Here is a 19,882-nt window from a genome sequence, read left to right on the forward strand (position 1 = left end):
GGGCTGTGTTGCCCATAGACTCATTTGAGCTCCCAAACCATTACTTAAAGCTATTGTGTGTATTCTTAGTCTACTCTGCAGCCTGCAATCTAAATATATCCTTTTGTCTTCCAACTGATTGTCTTCATTTGCAGCAAGGGTTTTTTTTTTCCTCCATTGAGGACTACTCATCAGCTATATGGGAAAACAGACACAAAAGTTTTGAAGATTAAAGGCTGAATGCACATCAGCTTTGCCTGAAAAAAATATTAGATTTAATATTATGAAAATTGCATTAGAAATAAGATATACGGTGAGCACTGAGTCAACTTTAAAAAAGGTTACTCATACACCAAGTACAATAACATTGATTAACATTAAATATTTGCACAGTGACTAAAACGGAATCCAGTAAATTGCCAGGAAAGGTTATGTAGATCACTGTGTGATGAGTACTGAAATGTTATTAGAATTGATTAGTGGAAGAAGCAAAATTTAAGATAAATCCAAAAATAGTCCATTAGAAAATTTAAAGAAATATTATAAACGGAAGGAATAATTTAATACAACCATAGAATGGTTAAAGTTGGAAGGGACCTTAAGGGTCATCTAGTTCCAACCCCCCTGCCCTGGGCAGGGACACCTCCCACTAGACCAGGCTGCTCAAAGCCCCATCCAGCCTGGTCTTGAACACATCCAGGGATGGGGCACCCACAGCTTCCCTGGGCAACCTGTTCCAATTTCATTTTTAACAATGTAAATATGCATGATTATTTCTGTTTTTCCAGGAGTTATGGGGTAGAGTAGATCAAAACAGCACAAAAAATTTGTAGATTAAAGCTCACTTACACTTTTTAGAGTAGTTGCTAGGCTGTGAACAAAAGTGGCAGTGGATCAGCAAACCTTAATAATTTCCCTGACTACTCAAACTGTGCAAAGCAGAGCGTTTGGTTCCCTCTTAGCTTCATTTAGCAGGATACTGTAAAAGCTGCTACAGATCAGGTGGAAAGTACTCATGCTGAACTAAACATGGAGTATCCTTCAATATACCATAAATTCTATCTATCTCCATACTCTTTGAAATTAAAAGTACCTATTTCTTTAAGCATATTTACTGGAAGCTGTTCCCAAGTAGAAATGCTAGAATGACTTCATAAATTGACATCATAATGCTTGGGAGCCAGATTTTGCTATGATTTATAAAAATGCAACCTTGTTGAAATTTCTTTCTGTGCAGAAGGTCAGTAAAAGGCCTTTTCGCCATTACGTTGCTGGCACTCACTGCAAGGTGGAATTGTACTTAAAAAATTAAATGAGCTATTACTAAGCAGAAAGTCCAGATGAAACCAAATGACACATTCAGCAAGAAAGTAAACTGGTGACTAGGCAATCTCCCAGATACTTGCTTTCTAAAAAGCCAGATCGTGTGGCCTAAGTTGATCGTGATTCTATGATCAGGATTATTTTTTTGTGCAAAAAAAAATGTGCATTGTGCATTGTGCAAACTGAACAGAACTGCCCACACCAGAATGCATTCAGTTATGAAATCTATGAAAGCTTTTCTATATTGTTCTGCAAGTCTTTCATGAATAAGAAAAAATGAAACACTTTATTTTTACCTGTTTTTATCTTTGTGTTAAGGAGTGTATCCTGATGAGATTTTTCTAACTGAAAGAGACCATCAAGAAAAAGTTCTAGCAATAACAGGAATTATCAATTCGTGAATATGTGCATGTTGTTCCTATGTATCTGTCCTGTTCTATGACCTGAACTAATTGTTTTAGCTGCTAAATATATATTATAGGAAAATGTAAAAGCTACATTTACTGCAGTTAATGACCTTTTATGTTTTAAGATAGGCATTTGAAGTTACATGTTATTTCAAGGTGATCGATTCTTATATGGAGAAAAGACACCAATCAGTCAGTTTCAACTAATCAGTGCCTTAATGGATGCATTTGCAAAAGTATTATCTCAGCGAAAATCATCTTCCTGCACTTTAACTCTCTGACAGTTATCAAGGATTTCCTTAAACAAAATTTCTCTCATTATAACATTATGTAAATGCTGGGGAAAAAAAATCTTGCACTGGGAAAAAAAAAAGATTACTAAAAATACTTTATTAAAGAATAACTGTTATGTGTGTATATTTTAAAGATTTAAAGCATCGGAGCCTGCTATGTGTCCCAATTTCGTAGACCGTTCAGTGTGGTAATTTGTCAGGCCTTTTCCTCACCACCCTGACCCAGTCCAAAGGTGTAAGTTCAGGGTCCGTGAAACGGCCAGACTCCCTACAGTTCAGTGGCCCAAAAACCCAAATAGCACAACCTAAATCAAAACAGGCTAGGGATTAATTGAATATTTGCCTGTCTTGGATACTAGAGATTATAAAGGTGACTTAAATCTGCATTTGTGACATCCCCTTTTCATTTTTTAAGAGATGATTAGCTTTCTGGGTTGGAGGATATGACATTCTGACAATGGATTAATCAATGAGGAAAAAAAAGAAAAAACTTCCTTTTGGAATTCTCAAATCATTCAACCCAAGCTTTTAATAAAAGATCCAGGGTTTAAGCATGTCAAATACATATTATTTACTAAGGTCTATTAGCTGCATCTTCATATTGTATATATATCTCAAGAAAATAATAGATATATATTTATCGGGTACAGAAATGTATGCTCTATTTGCGGACTGCAAGAATTCAAGATTGAAGTTTCACTAACAGTACCTTCAAAAGAACAAATTAAGATTATCCTTTTCAGAATAATGACATCAAAATCATGATATGAGGTCAAGGGTACATTACTTGCTACTTAGCTTTGGAATAAACATGGTAATCCTTTGACTTTGCTAAATATAAAAATAATAAATGCTTTTCATCTGCAGCTCTTACTGAAGGATCTCACAGCATTCAGTGTTATCTTCATGTCATCTTGAAACCAGGATACTTCAAACCCTATTCAAAAATTTTGGGTGTTGCTACTACATACTAATTTTTGCTCTTCCGTCCGATTGTGTTTGCCTGCATATTTCCACAAGATAAGGAGAACAATTTCAATGTTTTTGATTGTTACATATTATCATGTTATGAGGAGCATTTTTAATACAGATTCTTTTTCATGGATGGATTTTTTATCACAAGATTCTAGAAGATTATTTAAAATTGAGGCTGAACATATTTTGCCTGCCTTATATCCTCATCTAGGAACCAGAACAGTATAAACCATCTTTTCAATTTCCTTCAGTAATTCTATATCTGGTTATGAGAATCTAAAATTGCCATATTGGTTTTCAAATCCTTTTGTGAAATAAATTCATCCATTAGGCTATTTATTTGCTCAGAATTCTAGAAATCACATGTATTTTCTCTCTCAGAGGAGATCTTCATAGGTTTAAACATGAAAAATTTGCTTTGAAAAGGGAGAATGTCTGTGTGTGTATTAGTAATATTGAATGGTAAAATCAGTCTTTTTCCCAGAAATCGCTCCTAACAGTGTTGCCATAGAAGAAGTCAGCTAGGAAAGCTGTACAGCCTCCCTCTACAAGTCAGGATTCTCTTCTCCTGAGCTCAGGCGCTGAGGGAATAAAAAGTTTCAGCAGAAAGCCTGGAAAATGCAGCAGAATATCATTACTTGTCAATCAACTTATATAGAACAATAAAATGTCAGCTACACTACAGGGTAATTTTTAAAATTCTGTACAAAACTGATGTGGAGGTGATTTAACTGTATAATGTAGAGAAAGAAGTAATTTAAGAGATCTTTGAATATTCAAATCTTTTCCAAATAGTACCAATTCAGCTGTAAGCCAGCAACAAAAGAAACAGTTCAGACTGTAGCAAAACGCCTGAATCTGTTCCATTTGTGATACAGAATATACCCACTACAGAAGGAAAAAAAAAAGGAAATAATTGCTTGGTGTTATTGCTGATAAATTCATTTCTGATTTATCAGATACAAAGTATGCAAACACATGGTAAAGTTAATATCATCTTAGTTCCTCGCTGTCCCAGTGAAGTCGGAGAGCTGTGAAAGACTTTTTAAGACTGCAAACTTTGAGACAGCCATACTTTCAAATTTTTTAATAAATCAGGACACGGAACATATTAGCGATTCCAGTTTTATAAGATAACTTGAATAAAAGGAAATAAAAGGTACTGACAAGGCTTGCTTTATGAACCCACTAGGATCCAGAATGTACAAAGAAAAACACTTGAAGCAAGTGATCACTTTTTCAAATACACAAGAGTCAAAATAATATTATTTTTTTCCCTGAACTTTTATGAATATATATGATAGCCGCAGCCACAGAGTTTGTCACTCGTACAGCTGTGTCATTTTATAGTAACCTGCCTCTTGAGACAACGAGTTCACATAGGAGCAGAACTTTGTAAGGAATGATCGTGGAAACAGCTATCCTTAACAAGCTTCTCCCGAATCCTGCCTTGTGTCATGGCTGCAGCACCCAGCCAGGGTGTATTTGCTTTCCAGAACACAATTGCCTCATCTGTTAAAAGATATTAGTAAGACAGGGCCAAGGGTCCAGCTCAGCACCGCAGCTGAACAACTACTTAGTTTTATTGGATAGCATGACAGGAAAAAAAATGTCCTGGTGATTCAAGGAGTGCTGATGATTATTAGTAATTTCATATGTTAAAAACTATTCGGTATCAGGCTCTATCCAATATCAGGCTAAACTCTTTTCTTCCATTTAGCCAAAAGTTTCCAACCCGTGCTTTGATGAATCCGAGTTCAAGTTCAACCATCACATGACAGTTTCATCAACTGTTCTGTTAGCTTTGCTAATAAGCCATCTGGCAGGGTGTCATCTTCTACTGAAAACAGGTGTTTGATCCAGTTCTCATTTGTTACACTGTCAAGAAAGCATTCACTGAAGTTGGTGACTAAATTCAGGCAATGTTCTTGTACGTCAGCAGAAAGTCAGAACGAAATTTCGAATTAACATTAAAACATTTCCATGGTTAAAACACTTGCCAGTTTCTCTCATGTTGTATCTCAACTCATCTCGTTGTATCTTAAGATGCAATTTCCTTATCTTTTCCGTGTTCTATATTCTGATTTTTATCTAATGATTATGTAATATGCATATTTTAATCTCTATATATTGCATTCTATTCATTGCGATGAAAAGAACGAAAAGTTAAACTGATGAGTTCAAGAACCTTAGATTGTTGAACACAACTTACTGCAATCAAAATTCAAATTCCCCTCACAAACAATCTGCTTCTTCCAATAGAATTCAGAGTTGTGAGCCAATATCTGCCTAAGTTACAGCCTTCCTGGGTTTAGAAAAGAGGGTTTGGACAGTCATTTCCCGCTTTATTATAAAATATGAAAAACAAACAAGCTTTAGCTCTAAAGAAACTAAGTTTTTCAACAAGGAAACACCGCCAGTGGCCGACCAACATTTTGACAGCGACTGCTTTGTGGTGAATACAGAATACACACTGAATATGGAAATAGGTCACTCGACAGTCATTGCCATGAACACTCTCAACGAGAGCACATGCCAACATTATTCCATTGCGAATCCTAATTACAAAAAAATTGCCATGTCACAGAACAAGATTTTTTTTCTTAACTTTTATTGTTTGGCTTACACGTACAACCTGACCAAAATTAATAGTACTTTTGTTTGACTACCGGGAAACAAAAAAATCTGTATTGGTAAATGTCCTGTGGGCCCTTTCTTACTTGAAAAATGCCCAGTTGGGAATCCTTCTTCACTCTAGGTAAAAAAAAATTATATCGAATTAACTTGCACCTTTTTCCCTATGACTTGATATCACAATGCGTAGTGCCACCGTAAAGATATAAATATCACAAAATGTTGAAGGTTTCTCAGTGTGAGCAATCCCTGAAATCATGATATTACTCTTCTAAGCCCTTCATTGAGGATGTTGGCATTATTTTCAATTCATTTAGCTTTCTATTAAAAAAAAAATCAAGAGGCTTATCTTTTCAAGAGCTGTACTTTGTATCAAGGTGATTTTCAAGTAGGGAAGATTTTCACTGTATGATTGAATAACAGGTTATAGAAATAATGTCGTAAGGCACTGGTCCATTATACCACTGAAATAAAACCCGAATTATAAGTAGCAGGGACTCGTACTTTTTAACAATCTTATGCTCCATAGTGTTCCCAGGATGAGGTCTAAGAGCTGTGCTTGAATTCTTTTCTATTCCCACCACCACCACCCACAAGTCATTATTCAGTTCAAGCCTATTTTATTAACTGAATTTTGCTGTGTTTCTTTGTATTTTGTTTTTTTTTTTCTACAGCTACCCAAATTTCCTTAGTTCATAAAGAGTAAACAAGATGAACTGAAATTGCTTTATTCTCAGTTATCTATTTGGGGACAATTCATAAATTAGAACCTTAAAATCCGTGGTTGGATCCTTAGGATGAAAAGGCAAGGAAATTATTATTTATTGGAAAAAAAATAGCACAGCATTTCTAAGTCATTGAAAATTCGATATCAAATGGAGTGTTTCTTAATCAGTTACTGAAAAATGGTAACTGAGGAAAATAAAATAATCCTCCCAAAAAGCAATTTCTTTAACACTTTGGGGAAAGAGGGATTTTCAGTTTAAGTGACATAAAATAAAAGCAAAAAGCCCCAAGAAGCTGTGATGGATCACACTGAAAGTCTGTGTAAGCCCCCAGCCTGTGCTCTCCCCTGTAGTGAGCAGCCGCCGCAGGGACTGAGTGAAGAACAGGGGAAACCTCTATGGGATCTCCTGCCTTCCAGCTCGCTCAGGCTTAAGGGCTTCCTGAGGTGGTAACCTTGGCTTTATTAAGTTACATAATGCCTGTACAGTATCTTCATACTACCTAATTACTATGAGCCAGAACAAGGATAAGGACTTAAATAGAAAAATATACATGATAATTGGGAATTATTTAAGAAATGCTAACAGAAGAGCCCAAACAGTAACAACCTGTGACTGAAAAAAAAAAAAAAAAAAGATGACAGCACTGGTTAAAAAGCGATTTGGCTTGAAAATAAAGATACATAAGACTAAAAAAAAGCATCTATAACAAATACTAGAAGCTGCATGAAATGTATGTGAGAGATTTAAGAACTGTAAAAAAATTGAGAAGGGAAACAAACCGATATAAACCCCAGTGGTCAGACAGGTGGAACAGCATTTAGAAGAGCTGTTTTTCTGAATAGAAGAAAGAAAAGGATCCTAGCAATAATATTGGAATATGCTTGCATAAATAAAACAAAAGCAATCAGAAGCTTTCACTAAATATTTCTGTTCTCTATATAGAGAAATAATCAGATGATGTAATTATGCCCTTGGAGGAGGATGAAACATTCTCCGTTAAAACTGTAGTCAGGTAAGTTTTATAAATAGTAGTTACTAAAACCAACTGAGTACATCTGCATATTTGGATAACGTATTTCAGAGTTTTAAAACAGCTGGAAAGGACATTTCAGGCCTCTGAGAACCCCTGAAATATTTGCATTCTGGGACTATGTTAAACCAGTACTTTAAAAGGGTGGTGGCATAGGGAATTACAGGCCTGTCCATCTAACATGGAACTTAGTAAAAAACCAGAACTGATAAGAACATACCAGAATATAGTTTACATGGAATTTAATTAATGCTAGTAAATGCCAGTTTTTGAAAAATAGACCTTCTCAGATCTGTCCACAGATACTTGTTCAAGAAGGTTTGTTTTGGCTGATGAAGAAAAAAGAGCTGATCTAAAGGCATTTATTTAGTGCTGCAGGATATATTGTTTAGGAAACCCGAATGAATCAAAGCACATATATTTAATGACTAATCGACTGGTCTCAAAAGTGAAGCGTGTAAATGGTAAATATTAAGCAAGTTTCTGGTTTGGTCCCATGGGAGCTGTGTTTTGGCCATGTGCAGTTTTATTGATTACCAAAATTAAAAAAAAAAGAGAAAATCACGGGTACCACTGGCAGGTAAGAAAGACCAGGGAAGCGGTAACTCACAAAGGGGTCAGCTCATTGGTACCGAGCAAGCTGATTTCTTGGTACACTGTCTGCAAGACGATATATGAAGTTATACATCAAAGAACCAAGAGCAGGTGTTGATCCTGGAGCAGAGGAATCTATGTGAGCAAGCAGAGTGGAAAGCGGAGCTGCTGGGAGCCTGCTAGAGACAAAACCAGCTAAAGGTGAACCTCAATGCGACGCCGAGGTCAGCGCACAAATTCAGTCCATCAGTGTGAAAACAACAGAATGAGGAAAAACAACAGAATGAGGACTGCGAGGATGTTACAAGGAGGCTGAAGCACATCAGTACCTGGCACCGGTGTGACCATTTCTGGAACTGTGTGTCCTGTTTGATGCCTTCACTGAAGATGCCTGTTGATATAATGGAAAGAGTTCAGGGAAGGGTCACAAGAATGATTACACTGTAATTGGAAACTAAAAGCTACAGCTATTGAGTTTATCAAAACAAAGGTTAAGGCGTGACTTGATCATAGCATTTTTAATTTATTTTTTTCTCAGCAGATTGAAATATGCATCCTCAAACTTTTAAGCGGCATAACCTTCTTTCTTCCCTCCCAGGTTTTATGTGTCTTGGTGTCCAAAAGTTACAGAAAACGGCAGTTCTGGGACTTAGTGAAAAATAGATCCAGAGATGAGATTTTTCTAGGTAGAATATTCACTACCTTTCAATTAGTGATTTAATACACTTAAGTAACCTGTTTAGATATCAGTAGAAAAGAAAAAAAAGGTTTAGCAAAGTGGAAAAAAAAGGGGAGGGGAAATAGCAGGTTTTAAAAAAAACATTAACAACACTGTAGCAAAAAACCTCAGGTTTCTCATTAAAATGAAAAGATCGTTTTAGCAATTTTCGATTAATTTACACCACACTAAGCACAATACGGGGCTGCAAATAAGTTCTGCATTTACATTAAAATGCATATTATTTCTGGATTGGAATATATCTGGATATAATCCAGCATATTCTATTAAAACGGCTACACATAATGGTTTACTTACAGAATCTACACGTTCAAACTGTCCACATACCTTGCAGCAGCCTATGTAAGCACATCAATCCAAGGACACCGGTTCTGATTTAATAAAGACATCTAGCAGAGCAGCAGCTTATGTGAAAAATGACAGCCACTAGTGCTTGAACAGGCCCTAGACAAAAAACGAGAAGGCTCATAAAATACTGGGGGATTCTGAAGTGATTTTTGAAAACATAGAACCTAATTAAGCTTTGACTGAAAGCTATGGGTGTTAGGTAATTGGTTTAACCAAGGAGAAGAGAAGGCCCAGAACAGCATATTCCAGCTGATCCCGTACTAATTTCATATTAGTTCAGCTTCATGTATTTACTGGAGGAACCAACAAGAATGAGAATGGGATCTCAATGCTATACAATGGTATAGCATCCATAAGAAGTTTTCAAGATGAATTTCCAGAACCATTACTATTTTGATAGCAAAATTTTGTTCTTTCTACTGTAGCTTCTTCCCCTCCAGAAGAGGCAGGAGGTGGTAGAAGTATAACAAAAGTGGTCCTTCAGGCTCACCCCAGTACCATGACGAGCTGCCCGGACCTTGGGGAATGGGCAGTGCTCTGGAGTTTAAATCCGTGTTCCCATTTCCGTGAACCTTTTTTTTGCATCCTCTGTTATTTTCTGAGGCAGTAAGACCACTTAATTTCCATCCACGCTCTTGATCAGATACTGTTAAATGACAAACAGCTAACCTTAAAACAGCTGCCTTTATGTTACCTACATACCCGAAATGACAAATAACCCAGCTTTGTATTTAGTTAATATATTCTTAATCCTTTGTTGCTGATGTTCTTCAGAGCCTTAGAGAAGCATCCACCTGTGACCCTGTTTCAATATGGGGATTTTGCCAAAGGCAAACACATAACAAATTACTTCTAGAAGGAGGTACCGTATTATTAGATCCAAAAATATCCTTTCCAGATACATTTCACACATTCAGACCGACAGATTTCCTAAATGGCTGTATTTTTTTTTAGGTGGTAATTTCTGCAATGTAGAATTTGATTTTGTGCCACAAAAATCAGGTTAGCTTGAAATTACTCTTTTTTTGAACAATAATTTAGATGTGCATAATGATAATAGTTTTATGGCAGAACAGTCAGAATTTTATTTTCTGTTAGCATTATCTAACTGAGCAAAATGCCTGGGAGCCTACAGTAAAAAACAAACATCTCAGACAAGACTTCACACAGAAATTTTTCACATTCCTGAGGAAGACGCCATGGAAAGCATGTGAAAGGAAATATTTTTCTGTATCAATCCAGGACATTGGATGAGATACTAATTTAACCATAAATGTAGAATACATAAAAATATATATGCTGAAAGCCTATGCATGCAATTTCTCTGAAGCAATGATAATACAGCTGATTTTTTTGTATAAACTAAAAAAAAAAAAAAACTAAAACCACAAAATGCCAAAACCACAGCTCTGTCTTCTTAAATAGAATGGCATCTTCCATTAGCCCTCCTTAGCAAAGCTCTTATTTTAAGAAAATCTCTATTTAATTTAATTCAGTCTTCCTCTTGTCAAGCTTCATTTAAAGTCTTTTAAAAGCAATTGTGTTTCATATCTTTTGATTAGGACATTGGAGCCTACTCTATTTTTTATTCAATCAAAATTAAGATGTTGTGCTTTTCAATGACTTTACATTGGTTGTGTTAAAATCTTAGCAAGAGAAAGCCACATCCAGAGCCACATCCAGAGTTCATGGGAGGATGAGAGAGACTGCAGACGAAGGCTGACTGAACCCTCCAGCGAAGACTAAGGTCTTCCTTAAACATATGAGAAGTGCCGATGCAGTGACATTACTGCAGCACTAAGTGGGCACCACTGGATTCACAGAAAATGGAGCTGGAAAGGATCTTAAACTGTCTAATCCAAACTTCTGTCCAGAGGTACTTCAGCTGAAGTGCAGAATAGGCCACCCATCAGTGGGCTGCTGCGAAGGGACGTTAGTGGCTGCCCTTCAAGTGGAAGCTGCTGGGAGTCACTGGATGACTTGGAAAAACCTTCCCGTCCTATTTGTCAGAAGAAGATCATGGCACTCCCCCTGGGGCAGCGTTTAGCAGTTCAGGGAATGAACAAGGACTGGAAACTTCTCCAGGAGAAAGGAAAGTGTCTACATAAAAAGTTGGAGGCAGGGCAGAGGAAAAAGAGGGCCGTTTAACTACAGAAGCAGCAAAACGAGGAATATGTCTGCAGCTGAGAGGGAGAAGCTTGTCAAACCAATATTGATGCACAAATCGCACAGAAGGGGGAGAAGCTTCTTAAAAGACTCCTGAGAAGACCTATCCCATGCTTGAAAAATACTGAGACATGGAAAGCACTTGCTCACTGTTGTTCACAACTTGCACTTACGTGACCCATTCCTGTTAGCGTATGCATCAGTGAAACTACGTGGATGTTGTGTTAGAAAAGATAACTAACAAAATTAAAATCTAATTGGAACATCAGATGATACAGGACATTTAAGCAACTGAAATAATCTACTCTGACTTCCAGTATGCTACAGAATATCACAGAAACTACCTCCCCCTTGCACTCCTCAGAGCACATCTATAATAATGCATCCCGTTTGGGGCTCCCCAGTAAAAGAGAGATGTTGGTAAACTGGAGCGAGTGGAGTGGACAGCTACAAAGATGGTCAGGCATGAGAGCACTTGCCCTTGAGGAGAGGTTGAGGGAAGTGGGCTTGTTCAGCCTGTGGCAGGCTTAGAGGGGATATAATAGCAGCTCTCCAATGCTTGTGAGGAGGTTATCGTGAAGATGGAGCCAGGCTCTTCACAATGGTGCAATGGTGGGCAAGAAAGAAATTGCGACAAAGGAGGTGCTGAATAGAAGAAAACCCTTTTTCACCACAAGACCAGCCAAGCACAGGTTGCCCAGAGAGGAGGCTACGCAGTTTCCATCCTTGGAGGTTTTGCAAGATGAGACTCGATAAAGCCCTGAGCAACCTGGTCTGACCTCAAGAGCTGCCCTTGCTCTGAGCAGGAGGTCGGACCAGAGACATCTTCAGGTCTCTTTCTGTGACCTGACTATCACAGTTGCTCATGAGCGATCACAGTTCATTGCCTTTACCAGCCCAAAGCATATGAAACGCCAAAAAGCGATGCCAAGGGCAGAGCCTGCGATGTACTGGGCAGCTCCCACCAGCTCTGCGCTACCCCCGCGTACAGCCCCCCCCGCACTCGCTGCCACAGCCCTCCCGGCGTGCGGGGCCCGCCTGAGGACGGCAAAAGGAGACGGTGCCTCCCGGGGAGCCGGCGTCCGACCTCTCCCGGGGCTCCCTGCCCGCGGCTCGCAGCCAGGCACGGCCCCCGCCCCGCACCGCCTCCCCTCGGGTGCCTCCCCGCAGGCACCCCCTCAAACTTTCCGCGGCAGCCTGCGCAAGCTCTCCCTCCCCGCCGGGGGGAAAACGTGCTCTCGGCTCCCTCCGTGCAGCGGGGACGGGGAGGCGGGCAGCCTGCCTCCCTCCTCCCCCCCCCTCGCCCCGGCTCGCCCGCCCGCGGAAGCCTCGCCGAGGCTCCCGCATTGCACCGCCGCGCCGGGGCTCGGCGCTGCCCACCCGCGCCCCCGTCCCCGGCTGGCGGTATGAGCGCCGGCGAGGCGAAGGAGTATCTGGCCCGCAGGGAGATCCCGCAGCTTTTCGAGGTAGGCGAGGCGCGGGGGGAGAACGACACACACACACACACGCGCGCGTTTTCCGCCCCGTCGGGGGGATGCTCCGCGCTGGGACCCCGCGGCGGGCTGAAGGTGGCTGGAAGGACGGAGCAGCCCGAGGGAGGCTGCGGCGCGCGTACCTTACGCGGGGAGCCGCGCTGCAGAGGGCTGGCCCCCCACTCCCTGCCGGGGGGCGCTGCCGTGCCACCGCGGCTCCCGGGGCCGGCCAGCAGCGCCCGGCGGGCCGGGGTGGGAGCTGGCGGCCGCCCGGCCGGCGGGGGAGCGGCTGCCGGTGCCCACCTGCCGGCAAGCTCCGCGGGCGCGCAGGCGGGCGGGCGGCCGCGCCCCTCCGCCGCCGCGCTGCGGGCGGCCGCCGCTGCCCCCCTTCTGCCGCCCGGGGGGGAGCGAACTTGGGTGTCCGCAGGGCAAAGGACCCCCGGGGCCGCGCTGCCGAGGAATTCAGGCGAGGGGGATCTTTCAGGTTTTCTCCAGATTTTCATTGATCTGGGAGAAAAAAACCCCACAACTGTCTAGCGAGGTTTTATTTAGCTTCCTCCAAGTTACCTGCTGCTAATGGTTGGTAATTACTTCTCTGTGAAATGTGCAATTTTATTTTTTTTTTCCGAATTAGACATCCTGCCACCTATACAAAACACAGACACGCACAGACACGTATATATTTTCCCTGGTCTGTTCTGAAGCTAGACATTTTTCTATGTATTTGAAAATTACAGGACATAGACCATGCTAATGTTTTACTAACGCGTTTGGAATGTGGATGTTTTAACAAGAGATGCAAACAAAACTGTTTTTCCGTAGAGGCTCAACGCTTGAGCTAGCAATTTTAAAAAAATGGTGCATATCTTCTGCAAAAATATATGGCTAGTTGCTGTGATCGGTTATGTAGTATAATAAGGGCACAGATGCATATAAATTATATCCTGTTTTAGAAATACAAATGCTTGTAAATAACAATTATTGTATAAACTGTAGTTAACAACTGAGCAAATCCTGAATTGGTGCTATTTATGTTTATTACTAATATCAACTGTGACCCTCAAGTTTATTTGCACAACAATTAGGAAAAGCACAAAGGAACAGAAGGACATTTATTGTTAAGAGAAGGTTGGATGCAGTTGTGTTGTGGAGAGGTGAGATGATGACTTATGTATCATTTCGTCAAGGAAAATCAATTCCCATGCGTCAGAGGAGGGCCTGGCTCCCCATAATGCCCATCGGTGTGATGGGTGCAGAATTAATCCCGGAGACAGGGGTTTTCTAATGGCTGGGAATTTCTGGTCAACTAAATCTGGAAGCATCTGTGAACTTTGTGTTTGCTTTTTTTTTTTTCCAATACTGATCAAGATGGTACTTGGCTATAAAAATCTTTTTTTTTCATTATTTGTGGAAATGTTGACTTAAGAGAAGATACTTGCGGGTGCACTGGTCTTTAAGGAAAAGACACGTTTCAGTGATCTAATAGGCTACACTCAATATGTAACTTTTGGGGCTGTCTAGCTTGTGCACTGCTCTGCGTGTATTTGCCAGTTGTAGTTCTAAGAAAAATGTAGGGAGCTTTTTTACTATTTTCAGTTTTTATGACGGTGCAAGCAGACAAATATAAAGACATAGCCACGAGCTTCCTGTTCTGAACCATTTTTGTGACACCGTCAAAGCAAAATCTTAGGATTTTTGCAGGCCTCACTCTCACACAATGGCTTGAAATGCAGTGTGAATACACCAGGAATATGGGGTTTCTCTGTGTAAAGTATAATTCAAAGTAAAAGTGCTTGCTTTTTCCTGGCGTCTGTCATTATAGTGTGTATTTCTGATCTTACGTTGCAGAGTCTGTTGAATGGATTAATGTGTTACAAACCCGATGACCCAATTGAATATTTGGAAAGCTGCTTGCAGAAAGTGAAAGAGCTTGGAGGGTCAGAAAAAGTGAAATGGGACACTTTTGTCAGCCCAGAAAAGAAGACCCTACCTCCACTCAATGGAGGGCAATCCAGGAGGTCTTTTTTCAGGAATGGTAATGTATTAACTATAAAAATGGTTGTATTTTTTGTGCTGTGGGTGGTTTTACATCCAGTACTGAATTCTTTTATACTTACTTCTATAGCAGATCATGCATCGTTCTGATTTTCCTTAGGCGAAGGACTCAAGGATTCAATTTCCTTGCATTTTGGCATTTGTTTTTCTCCTCCCATAACGGATACTATGCAGGAGAGGAAATTGTATCATTTTGCAGCCTAATGATGGTTGTTTGCGGTGTAAATGTTTAACACGTTAGTGGAGAGATTTCTAATATCTTACCTAAAACATTTGCAGAGACAGGGACAAAATTGACTCAGTGCACTTGCTTTATATTTTCAGTTGGTCCTTTTGGATGACATAGATACTAACTTCAATGCAGTTACACTAGGTTGTTTTTTTAGTTTATATAGGAGCTATATGCTAATTTACTAAATACAATGTAAATGATAAACACTCAGAAAAAAGCATGTCTCATAAAATCTAAGCCAATGTCATACCAATACCTGTAATTATTTTATTTGTAATGTTAACCAAGATTAATTAGCTCATCTTTCAGTTGCCATAGTTATTCTTCCTTGCCATCCAGCATTTCATTAAACTAATTAGCAAGAATACTATCTCTGTCGCTGTGTACATGTATCACCAAAAGAGTTCCTCTTAATAGTAGAGGTTATCTGCACAATACAGTGCTTTTCTTCTCAGAGGCCACTGCTGAAGTCTGGGTGCTATGGGCAGATTTTCACAGAAAAGTGGACGTGCTTGTAAAAAACACCAAAGCAAACCGACTCCTGGTGGTTCCAATTTAATAAATCAGCTAAATAGGGGCAAGGAATATATCGTATAGTAACAGCAAGCACATTGTATAATTAGGAGATATTTATACTCTATTTATTGTAAGTATTTAAATCTGTGTACACAATAGATTTTGAGTTTTCTGTGTATTTCCACAATTCCCAGTTTATCTTACTATTTTACAGTGATGCCTGATAATTCTAACTTCCCATATCGACGGTATGACCGACTCCCGCCAATCCAACAGTTTTCGATAGAAAGTGACACCGACCTCTCTGAAACTGCTGAGCTAATTGAGGAGTACGATGTATTTGATCCTGCAAGACCTCGACCAAAAGTTATCCTTGTCATAGGTATGAGGGCAGAGTCATTTTGACCAGATTTTATCTTTGTTACTTTGCCTTTTTATTTGTACTGCAAATGCATTGAATGCCGATATGTATTTAAATACAGTTTTTCCATCTGCCATAGCAAATAGTGCAGCCCAATTAGAGTGTATCAGAAGGGGAAATTGTTCGTGCTGAGGATAAAGCATCCCAACTGTAAGTATTTTAGGGGTTACGGTGAGCACTTGTGGTCATGTTCTGTAGACTGGATGCCCGTTAGCAGCTGGAGGGCTCATGGTTTGCTTATGGAGCACATGTGATTTAGTTTAAAACAAACCCGGCTCGTGCATTTCAAGAGCCCCACCACGTGAACCAAAGTGCTCTTCCAAAGCGTGCTCTGGATCGGAATTAAAACACTATTGTAGATGTACTCAAAGCTGCTGACAAAAAAGGATATTTAAAAAAATTGGATAAGTGAGCTCAAAAAGGTGATAGGGAACTGTTGTCCTCTATATTTAGAACCTTGAAAACTGGTCGGATTGTCCAGCTGGAGTGAGCGTACACGATCTCTAGTCCATTGCATTGATAAATTAATCCCTGTCTGTATTTGGCAAATGAATCCTGTGCCATCTTCAGGGAGAGCGAGCGAGCAGTTAATCGTGCTCTCTCCTCAGGTTCTCTCTTGTGTGCTGTTAAGTGTCCTTTCTAAGCAACTTGTACTTTCCAGCCCCAGACAAGCATACTGTTTATTAAGAAATAGCTGCAGTTTAAGTGTTTTATTCTGTTTCTGAATTTAAGTTCTTTGAATTAGTTTCCTTGTCACGTGGGATAGTTTTCTTTCAAAATTTTACTGCCAGGCTTAATTCGCTGATTCTCGGGATTGTTCGCATAGTTACAGCACAGGTGCCAGGTGATGGAGAATCACATTTTTAGTCTATAAAGCTGTATTTATATTAGAGATATTGCTTCCGTAACAGAGAATAGTACGTAGTATAGTAAAAGAGAATAGAAATGTCTTCTCGGTATTGTAGAGTGGGATCTCTAAGAACAGCATGTCCTCTAGGCTCTGCATCCAGCAGTTCTCAGAAATGTCATGTTGGAATATATTGAAAACAGAAAAGCAGGCATTTTTCTAGATATTTGTGGTATGCCAAATAATTGCTTAGGCATTTGAATATTCTTAATCTTTTGTTTTGGAATTAGAAGTCTCAACATACAAATCTCTCCACGCATCGTTGAATTATAAAGCTTGCATTAGATGGAGAAATAACACATGCCGTTCTTTCATCTTAATTAATTAGCTAGCCTTCCTTTTCATAAAAGAGAAAAACTGGCTCCTTTTCAGTGACCATAGAAGGCTCTTAATGGGTTGAAATCCATGTAACTCTATTGCGGTAGAGTGATGAATGAAGGTCTGAACTAGGTGAAATAAAAAGAGATTGGCTTTCACCTCTGGAACTGAGTGCAGGGGTATTTGAAGTGAAAACCTTGAGCACCAGCATACAGTGATCAGACCATGGATTTTACAGAGCTTTTCTTTTCCCCCCTTTATATAGGGAACATTGTAAACATTCCGCAAAGGCTATTTCAGGTTTATTTTCCAGCTGAGTTTCTCTGTCTATTATAGCGTGATCTGATAGAAACACAGTGCTCTATGTAGCTTAGCAGCTATTGTCCAATTTTGTACAGTATCAAGAAAATTTCTCCCAAATTCAACTTTCTATTGAGAAAGCACATAAAAACACACACTGGGAAGAATAAAAGAACAACTAATATAGTGAATGAAAGACAGAAAATTAAAAAAAAAAAGTGTAGTATTAATTTCAAGAGACAAATATTGTGCACAAAAAACGTGTTGCATATTTTTCAGTTTGCATAAAATGCCAGCGAAAGCTTCAGTTAAGCAAGCTATTTATGACTAACTAGCCATAACTAACCTTACTGCCTAGCTCAGATGGTACTGGGCCCATTCATCATTGGGGACCGAAATGAATAGAAGTTAAAGACCTGTCTTCTGCTTCACATATTAGGTGAATTTTTCTTTAATAATGCATTAGCCCAAGATCTTTTTAATTCTTCCATAAAGGTTTGTACAACTTCTTTGCCTTATGAAATCTATCATCCTTATAATGAACTGGGTAGCTCCAAGGCAAAAGAGAACTCACTCATGAAGGTGGGGGTTTTGTTCTTTTTCTGCCTTTGCAGAAAAGTCTTCTAGAGAAATGTAAAGCTACAAAGCTGGAAAGTGAGTATGTGACTGGATTTTAGAAAAATCAGATGGAACCAGCCAGGATGGCACACATCTGAATCACTGGAAAATTAAGTTTCTAAGGCGTTATAATGCTAGGAAACTAGATTGTGTTTAAAAATGTGCTTCCTAACGTATTTTGACAAACACATTTTTACTATTGATACAGCCTGAATACCAAGATCTTAAAAAATGAATTATCTGGTGTAATTAGTCCCATAGTTCAGTGTGTTTTCATACTGCACTTAATTTAAAATATTAGTTAAAATGAAAAGAATATGTTTTCCTTTTATAATCAAAGTTTAAAGGATTCATCAAAGGTAGTGCTGTCAGCAGTTGGCTGGCCTGTTGATTTGTTAAATCCAGTCCACAGCTAGGTTTTAAAATCATGTCTTTTCAGAAATCTTGTTATTACATGAATTTATTTTGAATTTACAACAATATAAGCTTAATTGAAATTGACAAAACTAGATTAAAACCATAGCTGTCATAAAAGTTTTTGGGCATACAAATCTTCACTTGAAACCAGTGAGCAAACATAATTTTAGATGCAGTAACTGTTCCCTAGTCTAGACGTCTTCTAAGAAATGTGTAAAATAATCACGCTTTTCTTGAATAATATATAATCTCAGAATAAGTGAAAAGAATGAAAAACAAAAATGATTGGATTTTCCTTTCTTGTGAACAGTTTGTCAGTATGATTTATTAAAGAGTCAGGATGGATACATAGTTCAATAAATTATAATGATTTGCTGTGGGATGTAATTTTGTCCTATCACTTTCTTTGTGTTATTACCTGAATGTTTCCCCTTAGATTGTAGGTGGATAATCCCAGTTTGCTATAAAGGGCTATTTTTGGATTGAGAAAAACAAAATGTATGAGAAGTTAATGAACATTAAAGCAAATACTTATTAGTTTTTTTCTGCTTGCAACTCTAAATTGAAAGAACAGAAGTGCCAAACTATACTTCTTTTTCCTACTTCTCTTTAAGGGCAAAGCAAAGTTCTCCCTAACAGGAGTGTAAAATCTATCTACTTCGTTCCCAAAAGTTTTTTTTCAGCTATTTTTTGGTTTTACAGAGACTGATCTTTTTTTCAACGTTCTGGTTTTCTGGCATGTTTTGTATCTCTGCTGGAATATTGGCAGTATTTTCCTTGTCAAATTTTCTGTTTCTAATTTTCTACACATCACCTATATATTTTTTGCATTTTTATTGTTTCTGGGATGCAACATACTATGTTTCAAACTTCTCTTGAGTCTCCAGGAAAATAAAATGAATTTCCTTCCTTGGAAGTGTTGTATCTGCAGGAATTAAGCGCAACATTGGCTCCAGTATGTTTCATAAACCGTTTCCTACAAAGCACAGTCACAACCTACCGCCCCTTTTTTCCAGTAGTTAGGATTGTTGGCAGTAAATAAAGCCGCATAAATTCATATTAATAAATGTTACACACATATATAAATGCACATATGTAGGATATGTTATTTGTCTGTTATGCTCATTAGATTGCAATGTGTAGCTTGATATCTAGAAAGAGGGTTGCTTATGGAATTTTTACACAGAGTAAGTAGACATTCCGGTAACGAGTAATACGGTATTCATTCACCTGGCAAAATCTGCTCCATACAAACCGGCAGCGATCATCGAACAATTAGCTGCACTTCTTTGTGCTGTTGTTTTTAGCTACGTAAGAAAAAGGACACTGGGAATCAGTTACTCCAAATTTACTATCATTCCACATTACCAAGAGGCTGTAATAAACTGTAAACTACGTGAAATTATCTTG

General features: G+C 39.0%; 1 protein-coding gene across 1 annotated transcript in view; it reads left to right on the forward strand.

Annotated features, from left to right (window-relative positions):
- The first annotated feature begins 12,267 nt into the window (after nucleotides 1-12,267).
- The window catches only part of AK5 (adenylate kinase 5), a 96,810-nt gene continuing 89,195 nt past the window's right edge, over nucleotides 12,268-19,882 (forward strand). Inside the window, exons 1-3 of the mRNA XM_063342932.1 lie at nucleotides 12,268-12,682; nucleotides 14,537-14,723; nucleotides 15,706-15,873. Of these exons, the coding sequence (XP_063199002.1) occupies nucleotides 12,623-12,682; nucleotides 14,537-14,723; nucleotides 15,706-15,873 (415 nt within the window). The 5' untranslated portion in view covers nucleotides 12,268-12,622. The remainder of the gene's footprint in view (nucleotides 12,683-14,536; nucleotides 14,724-15,705; nucleotides 15,874-19,882) is intronic.

Source organism: Chroicocephalus ridibundus, chromosome 8, assembly GCF_963924245.1.
Source record: "Chroicocephalus ridibundus chromosome 8, bChrRid1.1, whole genome shotgun sequence".
NCBI lineage: Eukaryota > Metazoa > Chordata > Aves > Charadriiformes > Laridae > Chroicocephalus > Chroicocephalus ridibundus.